Source organism: Ovis canadensis, chromosome 12 (assembly GCF_042477335.2).
Source record: "Ovis canadensis isolate MfBH-ARS-UI-01 breed Bighorn chromosome 12, ARS-UI_OviCan_v2, whole genome shotgun sequence".
In the NCBI taxonomy this organism is placed as follows: Eukaryota; Metazoa; Chordata; class Mammalia; order Artiodactyla; family Bovidae; genus Ovis; species Ovis canadensis.
This window is the reverse complement of record NC_091256.1, coordinates 38,923,869-38,937,005: the sequence shown is the minus strand read 5'-3', so window position 1 is coordinate 38,937,005 and position 13,137 is coordinate 38,923,869. Positions and strand designations below refer to the sequence as shown.

At 37.3% G+C, this 13,137-nt stretch overlaps 1 protein-coding gene across 1 annotated transcript in view; it reads right to left on the bottom strand.

The window, feature by feature from the left end:
• The window catches only part of LOC138415814 (dynein axonemal heavy chain 14-like), a 317,408-nt gene that overhangs the window by 49,785 nt on the left and 254,486 nt on the right, over positions 1–13,137 (bottom strand). Inside the window, exons 61-62 of the mRNA XM_069544370.1 lie at positions 10,477–10,713; positions 7,215–7,300 (exon numbers count right to left, since the gene is read on the bottom strand). Of these exons, the coding sequence (XP_069400471.1) occupies positions 7,215–7,300; positions 10,477–10,713 (323 nt within the window). The remainder of the gene's footprint in view (positions 1–7,214; positions 7,301–10,476; positions 10,714–13,137) is intronic.

Below are 13,137 nucleotides of genomic sequence, written 5' to 3'. Positions count from 1 at the left end.
CTGGGTTTTTTCCTCCTCTGCTGTACATATCTAGAGCAAGAAAAAACCCCACGGTATTAGAAGATGAAAATCCAGGATAGCATAGTTGGAAAAGTACTAGCTCTTCCATTAATAAAATGAAAATCAACAGCACAATATTTGTGTGTTTAAACAAACTGAGCACACATCTGCAGAGAAATTTAGAGGGACTAAAAAGTTTTGCAAATAGTATACAGGTGGTAAATAGAAATTCATCCATTGGAAATCATTGCAAATTTCAGACATTTTCCATGAAAACTGCTTTAAACTAATCACTTATGTGCTATTTCTTTACAGAACGATCATACATTTTGTGCTGAGTATTTTCAGACTCCATCATTTTAGGCAATATTAAAACTGTATGTGTCTGTGAGTCTGTGTGGAGGTACTAGATTGAACCTTGGGTCATTGTCAAAAACCATCAACTATTGGCAAGTTCACATATTTAAAAGAACACCTAATATAAACTCATTATGTTGAGTCTGCTCTTTTCTGTATCCTTTGGAAAAATTAATCTCAAATTTTTAATTAATTGCAACATACGTATTTTTAAACATGAAAATTGGCAGCACACATAGAATCTGGGGTCTAACAGCAGAGTTCACCCAGCATTTCCAGCTATGAAAGTGTGAGAATCAACCAGGTGAAACACCATTAGTTGTGGTCCATCACTGCTAAGAATCTGTCTCCCCAATGTGATTGTCATCTTTTGTCACCATCATACTGCTGGTTCCTTCCTTATTTTATTAATCAAGTGAACATTTATTAAATTTCTCCTCTTGTGTAATTTTTAACCCCAAGAAATTTTGGAGGGGGGTAGTAGGAGAGAAAGAGAAGTTTGAAGAAATGGGTTCCATTGAAATAAATTTTATTAGCTCTTTTCTAAGAAGCTACATATAGTTCTGAAAAATTTCCCCATGTCCATATCTCCTCATTGTCATCTTTCCCCCTCTTTTCTATCCAGTGGGTTATATAAATGGAAGGAAGTGAATAAACTGGACAAAGTCCTTGCCCCTTTGGAGCTCCATGATATCATTCTTCTCTAGGTTGAGTCTTCTCCCTGCTGCTGCTGCTGCTAAGTCGCTTCAGTCATGTCAGACTTTGTGTGACCCCATAAATGGCAGCCCACCAGGCTCCGCCATCCCTGGGATTCTCCAGGCAAGAACACTGGAGTGGGTTGCCATTTCCTTCTCCAATGCATGAAAGTGAAAAGTGAAAGGAAAGTTGCTCAGTCATGTCGAGTCTTCTCCCTAGTATATTCTAAATCTTATAAGTGGCAATCTCAATTTCTGACTCTTAGAGGTCAGACCCGGTTTCAAATATTTAAACTCAATTTCCCTATACATACACTTAACATTTTATTGGACCATGTCTTCTGACTCTGAGTGCTGGGGTCCTGCCCCAGGGTAATTTGAAGGGGAGAAGGAGTAGGCGAGGAAAAACGTACTTATTTAGAAATATAAAAGAGAGATTAGGAAAGAATAGCATAGTGAGAAATTTAGTGGAGAAAAGAGGCTGAATAACTTGCTTTACGTGGAGAATTAATAAAGTTCCAAGACAAGGAACTTGCACCGTCTATGTTAGGCCACCGGTGCCCACTTGAAAGCGGGGGGTGCCCCACCTTAGGCTCCCTCTCGTGTGGATCTTAAAAGCCAGGGCAAGTAAGTAGACTCGGAGAGCCTCCACGCTTCAGATGGGAATTCAGCCTGAAAATAGAGTAAAGAAGACATGGGGGAAACCAGTCTTTTCAGTGACTGGCCCATCCTCTATTGTCCAGAGAGGCCTTTTATACTTTTTTTGTACATAGAGATCAATGGATAATACAAAATTATGCAGCATCAGCAGCCCTGACTCTTATCGAGACCAGGCTTTCTCTCTGCATACCTAATTGTATACACAAGTCTTAGGTGATTTACATCATCTTCTGGCCAGAAGGCCAATTAGCATTTTACAGCCCTTTTCTGATAAGGGTAATAGTGTTGTTCTTCCCAAAGTCTGGTGCCACTCTCAGAAAGCACTAAATAAAGTTACATTCTTACATAGCAAGGACACAACAATTTATAACAAGGAAAAAGGAGTACAGTGATTTTAAACAAAGAGACAATTAATTAACTCAAAATTCTAGTATTGCTAACATCAAAACTACTATATTCCTATTTCTGCATCCTGATTACATTGATTAATATCCTCCCAGGTGCCTAAAAGATAAAGGATATGGAGGCCTGGCAGCAAACATTAACTCAACAAACTCTTCACCAAACTAATTCCTAACTCTAAAAGGCCCTATATCTTTAAGATGTTTTAAGTTTCATGCCTCTCATGGTTGGGGGGGCTATAAACAATTCACAAGTTGTAAAAGTCCGGGCAGACCGGTCAGGTAAGTTAGAAAGCCATCAAAGGGGTTTAAACTGAGACATTCTTTTTATATGCAGGAGACTGTTACTGGAGCTCTGAATTAACCCTTTTGGGGATAGCCCCCTGTTATGTCAGAAGAGTAGTATAGCAGACAGTAAACAGACAGATTTTGGTTTCGGGGTAGATGCTCAGACAGAGGACCCCTTGAGACCTGACTCGCCTTGCCCGTCAGGCCCCTCCGCATGACCTTGTCATGGGTGGGATCTCCTGTGCTGGTTCCCGGCACCTGAGTTTGGTAAACAGGATGACTATACTCATAAAGTTGCTAGTGATAAACTAAAACCACTTGGGGCTTAATGGGGGAGAGTAATGTAGCATGGGTTTTAAAATCTAGTTAATTTTGTTAAGGTAATACACACTTGTTACATAAAATTCAAATAATACTTGCTATATAACTTGATACATAAAGTTTCAAAAAAAGTATAAATTGAAATATGAAGAACCTATTTCCTAGATAACCATTATTTGTTTCTTGTCATTCTTTATATTTTCTACATACACATGAATATCTCTCTAACCCCACAAACGGAGTTTTTACTATACAGACTGTTAAGTATTATGCATTTTTCAGTTAATATAGCTTAAATACATCTTAATGTCATAATTGCATCAATAATCCACATACAGAGTAGAGGAATCAATCTGTCTAAAGTTTTCAGGTGGATAACATAAACTGGAGAAGTGGGTTGGGCTGAAGAAAAATAATGCTCCTGTATAATAAACAGTTATGCAAATATAATATTAAATGGTGAATAGCATTCAACTTCAGTGTCAGGAAATAATTGGGAGCAGTGAAGACTATGATACACTGCTCCAAAAGGGCAGAGAGTACTCAGCTCTAGCTATTGCTATGGATGATTGTGGGCCAAGTATTAGCTGATCTTCTAATTTTTTAATAAATGCTGGAAATCTGGATTTTTATGTCAAATTTCTCAATTTGAAAATTTTGGCTCAAAAGAAGAAAAAACAAAACCCAAACAAAAATTAAAAAAAAAAACAACACACAAATGTATATACCAATGTTCCAGCAGCATCACTTGCAACAGCCAAAAGGTGGAAACAACCCAAGTGTCCATGGACGGATGAATAGATAAACAAAATGTGGCATATGGATACAATGCAATAGTATTCAGCTTTGAAAAAATTCTGACACATGCTACAACATGGATGAAACTTGAAGACATTAAATGAAATAAGTCAGACACAAAAAGATAAATGTTGCATGATTCTACTTACATGAAGCATCTATAATGGGCATACTGTTCATGGAGTTCTTGCTGCAAGAATACTAGAGTGGTTTGCCATTCCCTTCTCCAGTGGACTATGTTTGGTCAGAACTCTTCACTATGACCTGTCTGTCTCGGGTGGCTCTGCAAGGCATGGCTCATAACTTCATAGAGTTATGCAAGCCCCTTTGCCACGACAAGGCTGTGATCCAGATCAGTATTCATTCCAATCCCAAAGAAAGGCAGTGCTAAAGAATGTTCAAACTACTGTACAATTGAACTCATTTTACATGTTGGTAAGGTTATGCTCTAAATCCTTCAAACTAGGCTTCAACTGAGAAATTCTAGATGTACAAGGTGGATTTAGAAAAGGCAAAGAAACCAGAGATCAAATTGCCAACATTTGCTGGATCATAGAGAAAGCAAGGGGATTCCAGAAAAACATCTACTGCTTCATTGACTACACTAAAGCCTTTGTCTGTGTGGATCACAAAAAACTGTGGAAAATTCTTAAAGAGATGGGAATACCTGGCCACCTTATCTTCCTCCAGAGAACCTGTTTGCAGGTCAGGACACAACAGTTAGAACTGGACATGGAACAACAGACTGATTCAAAACTGGGAAAGAAGAAGGTCAAGGCTGTATATTGTCACTCCATGCTTATTTAACTTCCATGCAGAGTACATCATGTGAAATGCCAGGCAGGATGAATCACAAGCTGGAATCAAGATTTCTGGGAGAAATATCAACAACCTAAGATATGCAGATGATACAACTCTAATGGCAGAAAGTGAAGAGGAACTAAAGAGCCTCTTGATGAGGGTAAAAGAGGAGAGTGAAAAAGCTGGCTTAAAACTCAGCATTCAAAAACTAAGATAATGGCATCTGGGCCCATCACTTCATGGCAAATAGAAAGGGAAAAAGTGGATGCAGTGACAGATTTTATTTCCTTGGACTCCAAAATCACTGTGGACAGTGACTGCAGCCATGAAATTAAAAAATGTTTGCTCCTCGTAAGAAATGCTATGGCAAAACTAGACAGTGTATTAAAAAGCAGAGACATTACTTTGCTGACAAAGGTCCATATAGTCAAAGCTATGGTTTTCTGGTAGTCATGTACAGATGTGAGAGTGGAACCATAAAGACAGCTAAGTGCTGAAAATCGATGTTTTGGAGTTGTGGTGCTGGAGAAGACTCTTGAGAGTCCCTTGGACTGCAAGGAGATCAAACCAGTCAATCCTAAAGGAAATCAACCCTGACTATTCATTGGCAGGACTGATGCTGAAGCTCCAATACTTTGGTCACCTGATGTGAAGAGCGAACTCATTGGAAAAGACCCTGATGTTGGAAAAGATAGAAGGCAAAAGGAGAAGGAGGTGGCAGAGAGTGAGATGGTTAGATAGCACCACTGACTCAACGGGCATGAATTTAAGCAAACTTGGGAAGATAGTGAAGGACAGGAATCTGGTGTGCTGAAGTTTGCGGGGTTGTAAAGAGCTGGACACGCCTTAATGACTGCAAAAAAATAACAACAGAATAGGCAAGTTCAGAGAGACAGAAAGTAGAATGGTGGTTGCCATGGTCTAATGGGAGGAAATAATGGGGAATTTTTTGGTACAGTGTCTGGGATGATAAAAATTTCTAAAAGTGGCTAGTGGTGAGTTTTCACAATCCTGTAAATGTACTTACTGCCACAGAATTTTATATTTAAATAAACTTAAGAGGGATTATTATCAGAAGTAAATGAAATAATGAATGTATGCCGCTACAATAAAAAGTTGGAAAGGAAACAACTCACTTTAAGATATAAGGATATAGAATATTTAAAATAGTCTCTGCTATTTTGGTTATCTTTATTGGAGATTTTGAAATTTTATAAGAAAGATCTCCGAAGACTCAAGTTCACTTGTTTTGTGATAAACTGTACTTGAAATATTGAGAAAACAAAACCACAGGCCCAGTAAAAATGTCTGTAAGTCAGGTGCAATCTTTTTCTGCAACATCATGAGTAAATTTTAAAGTGATGTAAAAATAAAATTTAAGGCAGAAACCAAAAGAAAGATGATTCAGTGTTCAGGCTGGCATTTTCAGGAAGTTAGAGTAAAAGGGAAATAAGAGGAGGGATTTCCTCCTGTCTAAACCAGAGGCTGGAGAAGGCAATGGCACCCCACTCCAGTACTCTTGCCTGGAAAATCCTATGGACGGAGGAGCCTGGTAGGCTGCACTCCATGGGGTCGCGAAGAGTCCACACGACTGAGCGACTTGACTTTCACTTTTCACTTTCATGAATTGGAGAAGGAAATGGCAACCCACTCCAGTGTTCTTGCCTGGAGAATCCCAGGGACGGGGGAGCCTGGTGGGCTGCCCTCTATGGGGTTGCAGAGTCGGACACGACTGAAGCAACTTAGCAGCAGCAGCAAACTAGAGGCTAAATGTGGAAAATTAAAGATTGTTTGAGGTGATAAGTGCTTCCCTGGTGGCTCAGGTGGTAAAGCGTCTGTCTACAATGCGAGAGGCCTGGGTTCGATCCCTGGGTTGGGAAGATCCCCTGGAGAAGGAAATGGCAATCCACTCCAGTACTATTGCCTGGAAAATCCCATGGACAGAGGAGCCTGGTAGGCTACAGTCCATGGGGTCGCAAAGAGTCGGACATGACTAAGCAACTTCACAGAGGTGATAAGGGCAGATTTAGAAAAATCTACTCTAAAGAATCTACTTTGGCAAGTATAATACGGTGTTACTGGTGAAAGCACAGATTTCAGAGTCAAATTGTCTGAGTTTCAGCCCTGGCTCAATTAGGCATTCTATAAAAAGGGGAAATAATAATGTCTACCCCCAAGATGATTATGAAGATTAAATGAAATAATTTATGAAAACCGCTGAGTACATGCTAAGCTTTACTTACTTTAAGGGGCTCACAAATGACACCCATTCACATCCCTAACCTGCCAACCTCATAGCCAGATTCTGAGGCATTGACTAATAAAGGAATCAGGGAAAATACCACCTTTATTATCAATACAGGCCAAGGTGGTGGATATGGTTTAGGTGGGTGTAATTCCTGATACTAAACCGTAGAATTCAGCAGACTTTTCTGTCACAAGCAGTGCCGGGCAGTCTTTGACTTTTCCGTAAAAATCCCTGGTATGTTCTTGTGAAATTTATGGCATTGAGAAGCAGAGCAGAAATTACGCTTTTTGCAGGAAGGCTGAAAGGGACAGGGGAGAAGGGCTAAGCCATGCACACTGATTTCGTCTCTCAGATTACCTGTGTGACAGGTCCTTCCTCCTTTCTCGGGAGGAATGAATCAGGGTGCAGAAAGATGCCAAGAATGCTTGTTACTCTAATTGAACTCCCACCACATAAAAGCACATTAAAATGAAATGTAAGTGCTTTCCCCTAGTAGCAATGTTCATTAAATATTAGCTGCAAAATCTATATATTTTGCTCATAAAAGTTTAAAATTTAAAGAGTTTAAGTTACTGATAAAGTGCTCAAAACATTTAGAACATCAAAACATTTAAAACATCAATATTTTCTCATAGCACATCTTACCAAAATAAGTCTTTGAAATGGAGTGAGTTTCTCCCAGGGAAAATTTATAGAAGTGTATATTTCTTCATTTTCATTAAAAACTTGAGCTAGGTAAAATTTAGAGAAACTGAGATTAACAATAAAATACTTTGGATCACCAAAAGATAATACAATGATTTTTTTTTTCACTATAAAATTGTGAGGTTTTGTTTAAAACACTGCTAACTTCTTTTAAAGTGAGATTTCTGTGAGATTTCTGGCATCTCTAACTATCTTTAATATTGTAAAAGAGGTATATCTTAAAGTAGATTTAACTTTCAACTCGTCTCTGGTGAAATGGTTGAAGAATGAGAACTAGAAGAAGATGATGGATGACAGGAGGAAAAGAAATATGAGAAGCAAAGGGCAGAGCTGATATTTTATGACCTGATCCTGAATATATATTGTTTATAAATTGATAACTAGAGGTTAGAGATTTCTATTCATATAACAGAATATAAACTAACAGCTAATAAATATAAACAGTAACTCTAGAGGCTAGAGATTTCTGTTCAGAATCTACCTATAACAGACATAAGAAATGATCAAATGGAAATGCAATGATTTTTAAATTTTTGAAAAGTTGAATATTATAAAAATATATTTTAAGACTTTGACCCCTTTTACCTTTGATAGAGAGTCACACTTACCCTTGATACAGTCACCACAGGATCACACTTTTTTGCAAGGTGGGAAAAATTCTAGTTTTCATTTCCATCTATTCCATATACAGCTATCATTTCTACCAATCTTTTATTTCTACATTATTTCCTCAAAGTCTAACTTTAAATACAACTTAGATAAGAGACATAGCTTTTTAAAATAGATAAGATATATTCTGTTGATCTTAAAAAGGCCACAATACATGAACATCTAGTTAAAAATGGATAAACTTGGGGTTACTTGCAAAGTAAAAGATCTTCACTTAACAAAAAGTCAGTAAAGAGTGCCTTTAAATGAAAGATATCGACTCTTATCTTACAGCATAATAAAAAATGAATCCAAGACAGATTAGTGCAAAATGCAACAAAATAAAACAATAATGAACCTGAGAGAAAACTTTAAGGGAAGAAGAAAGCCTCTTAATCAGAACTGGAAATGAAAAAATTATAAAAGAAAAGACAGACATAATTAACTATACAAACATTTAAACATTTGTATGTTATAGATATTACAGACAAATCCAATAAGCAATGACAGATTTTGAAAAATATTTGAATGAGCTGTTTAATATTTTTAACAAAACAAAAATTAATACAATGTTATGCTAATTAATTATAAGTAAATAATTTTATTATTGTATAACTGTATTCATTTCACATGCTAGCAAGGAAATGCTCAAAATCCTTCAAGTTAGGCTTCAACACTACATGAACTAAGAACTTCCAGACATACAAGCTGGATTTAGAAAAGGCAGAGGAACCAGAGATCAAATTGCCAACATCCATTGGATCATAGAAAAAGCGAGGGGATTCCAGAAAAACATCTACTGCTTCATTGACTACACTAAAGCCTTTGACTGTGTGGATCACAAAAAACTGTGGAAAATTCTTCAAGAGATGGGAATACCAGACCACCTTAGCTGCCTCCTGAGAAATCTGTGTGCAGGTCAAGAAACAACAGTTAGAACTGGACATGGAACAACTGACTGGTTCAAAATTCAGAATGGAGAACAAGACTGTATAGTGTCACCGTGCTCATTTAACTTTTATGCAGAGTACATCATGTGAAATGATGGGCTGGATGAATCACAAGTTGGAATCAAGATTGCCAGAAGAAAGATGAACAACCTCAAATATGTACCACTCTAGTGGTAGAAAGTGAAGAGGAACTAAAGAGCCTCTTGACCAGGATGAAAGAGAAGAGTGAAAAAGCTGGCTTAAAACTCAACATTTAAAAAATTAAGATCACAGCATCCAGTCCCATCACTTCATGGCAAATCAAAGGGAAAAAAGTGGAAATAGTGACAGATTTTATTTTCTTGGGCTCCAAAATCACTATGGATAGTGACTATAGCCATGAAATTAAAAGATGCTTGCTCCTTGTAAGAAAAGCTATGACGAACCTAGACAGTGTATTAAAAAGCAGAGACATCACTTTGTCAACAAATGTCTGTATTGTCAAAGCTATGGTTTTCCCAGTAGTCATATACGGGTGTGAGAGCTGGATCATAAAGAAGGCTGGGTGCCAAAGAACTGATGCTTCTGAACTGTGGTGCTGGAAGAGACTCTTGAGAATCCCTTGGACTGCAAGGAGATCCAACCAGTCAATCCTAAAGGAAATCAACCCAGATTGGAAGGATTGATGCTGAAGCTGAAACTCTAATACTTTGGTCACCTGATATGAAGAGCTGACTCATCGCAAAAGATCCTGAAACTGGGAAAGATTGAGGGCAGGAGGAGAAGGAGGCGTCAGAAGATGAGATGGTTGGATGGCATCACTGACTCAATGGTCATGAGTTTGAGTAAGCTCCCACTCCAGTGTTCTTGCCTGGAAAATCCCAGGGATGGGGGAACCTTGTGGGCTCCCATCTATGGGGCCGCACAGAGTCAGACACGACTGAATTGACTTAGCAGCAGCAGCAGCAGCAGCAGCAGCCAGGATATAGTGAAGGACAGGAAAGCCTGGTGTGCTGCAGGCCACAGGGTCGCAATGATTTGGATACAACTGACCCACCTAACAATAACAACATTATACTAATAGGATTCTTAACAAATGGACAAAAAATAAGATCAACAATGGAGTAGAAAATGGGCAAAGTATGTAAATAAGCAAACATCTGAAAAAGTACCTAAACTTGATAGATAACTTTAAAGACTTTAAACTTTTCAGATTGGTAAAAGTTAAAAAAAATCAATACTATTCTTTGAAAAGGAGCACTCATATATTGCTGGTGGAAATATAAGTTATTACGGACTTTCAAGGAAGACAACTTGGAAGCGACTATAACTATACTTTTGAACCAACAATTCCATTTCTGGCTATCCCAGAGAAATAAAAGTAAAGGAAATATATCTAAGGCTGATCACGTTTTGCATAACATAATTGTATTTTGTGGCAAAAATCTGGAAGCAAAGCAAAATGGAGAAAAATGTGGAATGAGAATTACATTAAATAACAAGTACTTATTATATAGTTATGTTTCTCCCTTTAGTTTTTTCATAAGATATTGAACTACACTGATAACTTGATAATATATATACACATATGTAATGAAGTTAGATTAAGACACTGAATACTTTACCTATCTCTGGTGATTTTTCACTTTCCTCCAAGGAAGCATTTTCTGAAGAGAAAGCTGTGCTCATCAGCAAATATACGGCGTTACTGTTTTTAAAAGCATTCCATTGTGACACATTTGATAACAGGGATTTACATAGAAGAGAAAAAGGCTCTAGTTCATTGCTGATATAAAAACACTGCTTCCACCTGGAATCTGACACCCACTGAAGATGTTGATTTTTACAGGTTTCATATATGCCTAACAAAAAAGGGAAAAGTGATCACATAAGAAGAGATGTATCCTTTACCTTTAGTTACTCATTAGAAAGTATATGCTTAATAAATATTTTTTGTTGAGGAAAAAGCCATCTTATATAAAAATTATATAAAGTGTAATTTTTCAATTATGATAAAACACATAACACCAAATTTACTACCTTAACCATTTTAAGTGTACAATTCCATAGTGTTAAGTATGATTCATGTTGTGGTGAAACAGATCTCCAAAACTTTCTGCAAGTCTGAAGCTCTGTACCCATTTTCCCACCTCCTAGCTCCTGGTAATCCTTTTCTCATTTCCCCACCTCCTAGCTCCTGGTAACCACCCATTCTTTTGTTTCTGTGAATTTGACTTCCTTATGTACTTTATGTAAGTGGAATCATGCAGTATTTGTCTTTTGGTGACTTGCTTATTTTGCTTAGCATAATGTCATCAAGTTTCAGCCATGTTGTACTATGTGATAGGATTTCCGTTTTTTGACTGAATAATACTCCATTTTATGTATATACTACATATTCTTTATCCAGTCACCAGCGTACACTTGGGTTGCTTCTACCTATTGGATATTGTGAATAGTGCTGCTATGAACACTATATGCAAATATCTCTCTGAGACCCTGCTTTCAATTCTTTTAGATATATAATCAGACATAGGATTAATGGATCATACGATAATTCTATTCTTAGGTTTTTTTTTTTTTTTTTGAGGAAACTCTGTACTGTTTTCTGTGTTCCAAATATGCACCATTTAAAAATCCCATCAACAGGTTTCCATTTTCTCTACATCCTTGCCAGAACTTATTATTTTCTTTTTTTAAAAAGAAATGGATGTGAGATGATATCTTTATGTAGATTTGTTTCGCATTTTCCTATGATTAGTGTTGTTGAGCATCTTTTCATATGTTTATTGTCTATTTGTATTTAATCTTTGGACAAATGTTTATTCAAGTATTTAAAAATTGGGTTATTTGATTTTTTTGTTGTTGAGTTGTAGGAGTTCTTTATATATTCCATGTAAATATAAACTTATCAGACATAGGGCTTGAAATATTTTCTCCTATTTCTTAGATTGCCTTTTCACTCTGTTGACTGTGTCCTTTGATGAACAAAAGTTTTAAATTTTGATATAAATTTGATATGTAATAATTTTGATATATATTAATTTGATATAATTTTGATTTGTCTATTTTTGTTTTTGTTGCCTGTGTTTCAGTGTTAAATCCAAAAAATCACTGCCAAGTCCAATGTTAGAAAGATTTTTCCCCTAAGCTTTCTAGGAATTTTATAGTTTTAGTTCTTATGTCTAAGTCCTAAATCCATTTTCAGTTGATTTTTATATTTGATATGAGTCCAATTTCTTTCATTTGCATATGAATGTTCAGTTTTGCCAACACCATTTTTTTTTCCTTCAGTTCAGTTCAGTTGCTCAGTCGTGTCCTACTGTTTGCAGCCCCATGGACTGCAGCACGCCAGGCTTCCCTGTCCATCACCAACTCCCAGAGTTTACCCAAACTCATGTTCATTGAGTCTGTGATGACATCCAACCATCTCATCCTCTGTCATCCCCTTCTCCTGCCCTCAATCTTTCCCAGCATCAGGGCCTTTTCAAATTAGGCAGCTCTTTGCATCAGGTGGCCAAAGTATTGGAGTTTCAGCTTCATCATGAGTCCTTCCAATGAATATTCAGGACTGATCTCCTTTAGGATGGACTGGCTGGATTTCCTTGCAGTCCAAGCGACTCTCAAGAGTCTTCTCTAACACCACAGTTCAAAAGCATCAATTCTTTGGCACTCAGTTTCCTTTATAGTCCAACTTTCACACCCATACATGACTACTAGAAAAACCATAGCCTTGACTAGATGGACTTTTGTTGGCAAAGTAACATCTCTGCTTTTTAATATGCTATCTAGATTGGTCATAACTTTTCTCACAAGAAGTAAATGTCTTTTACTTTCATGGCTGCAGTCACCATCTGCAGAGATTTTGGAACCCCCCAAAATAGTCAGCCACTGTTTGCCATGAAGTGATGGGACCAGATGCCATGATCTTTGTTTTCTGAATGTTGAATTTTAAGCCAACTTTTTCACTCTCCTCTTTCACTCTCATCAAGAGGCTCTTTAGTTCCTCTTCACTTTATGCCATAAGGGTGGTGTAATCTGTATATCTGAAGTTATTGATATTTTTCCCAGCAATCTTGATTCCAGCTTGTGCTTCTTCCAGCCCAGCGTTTCTCATGATGTACTCTGCATATAAGTTAAATAAGCAGGGTGACAATATGCAGCCTTGATGTACTCCTTTCCCTATTTGGAACCAGTTTGTTTTTCCATGTCCAGTTCTAACTGTTGTTTCCTAACCTGCAAACAGATTTCTCAAGAGGCAGGTTGGGTGCTGGGGTCCAACCCTG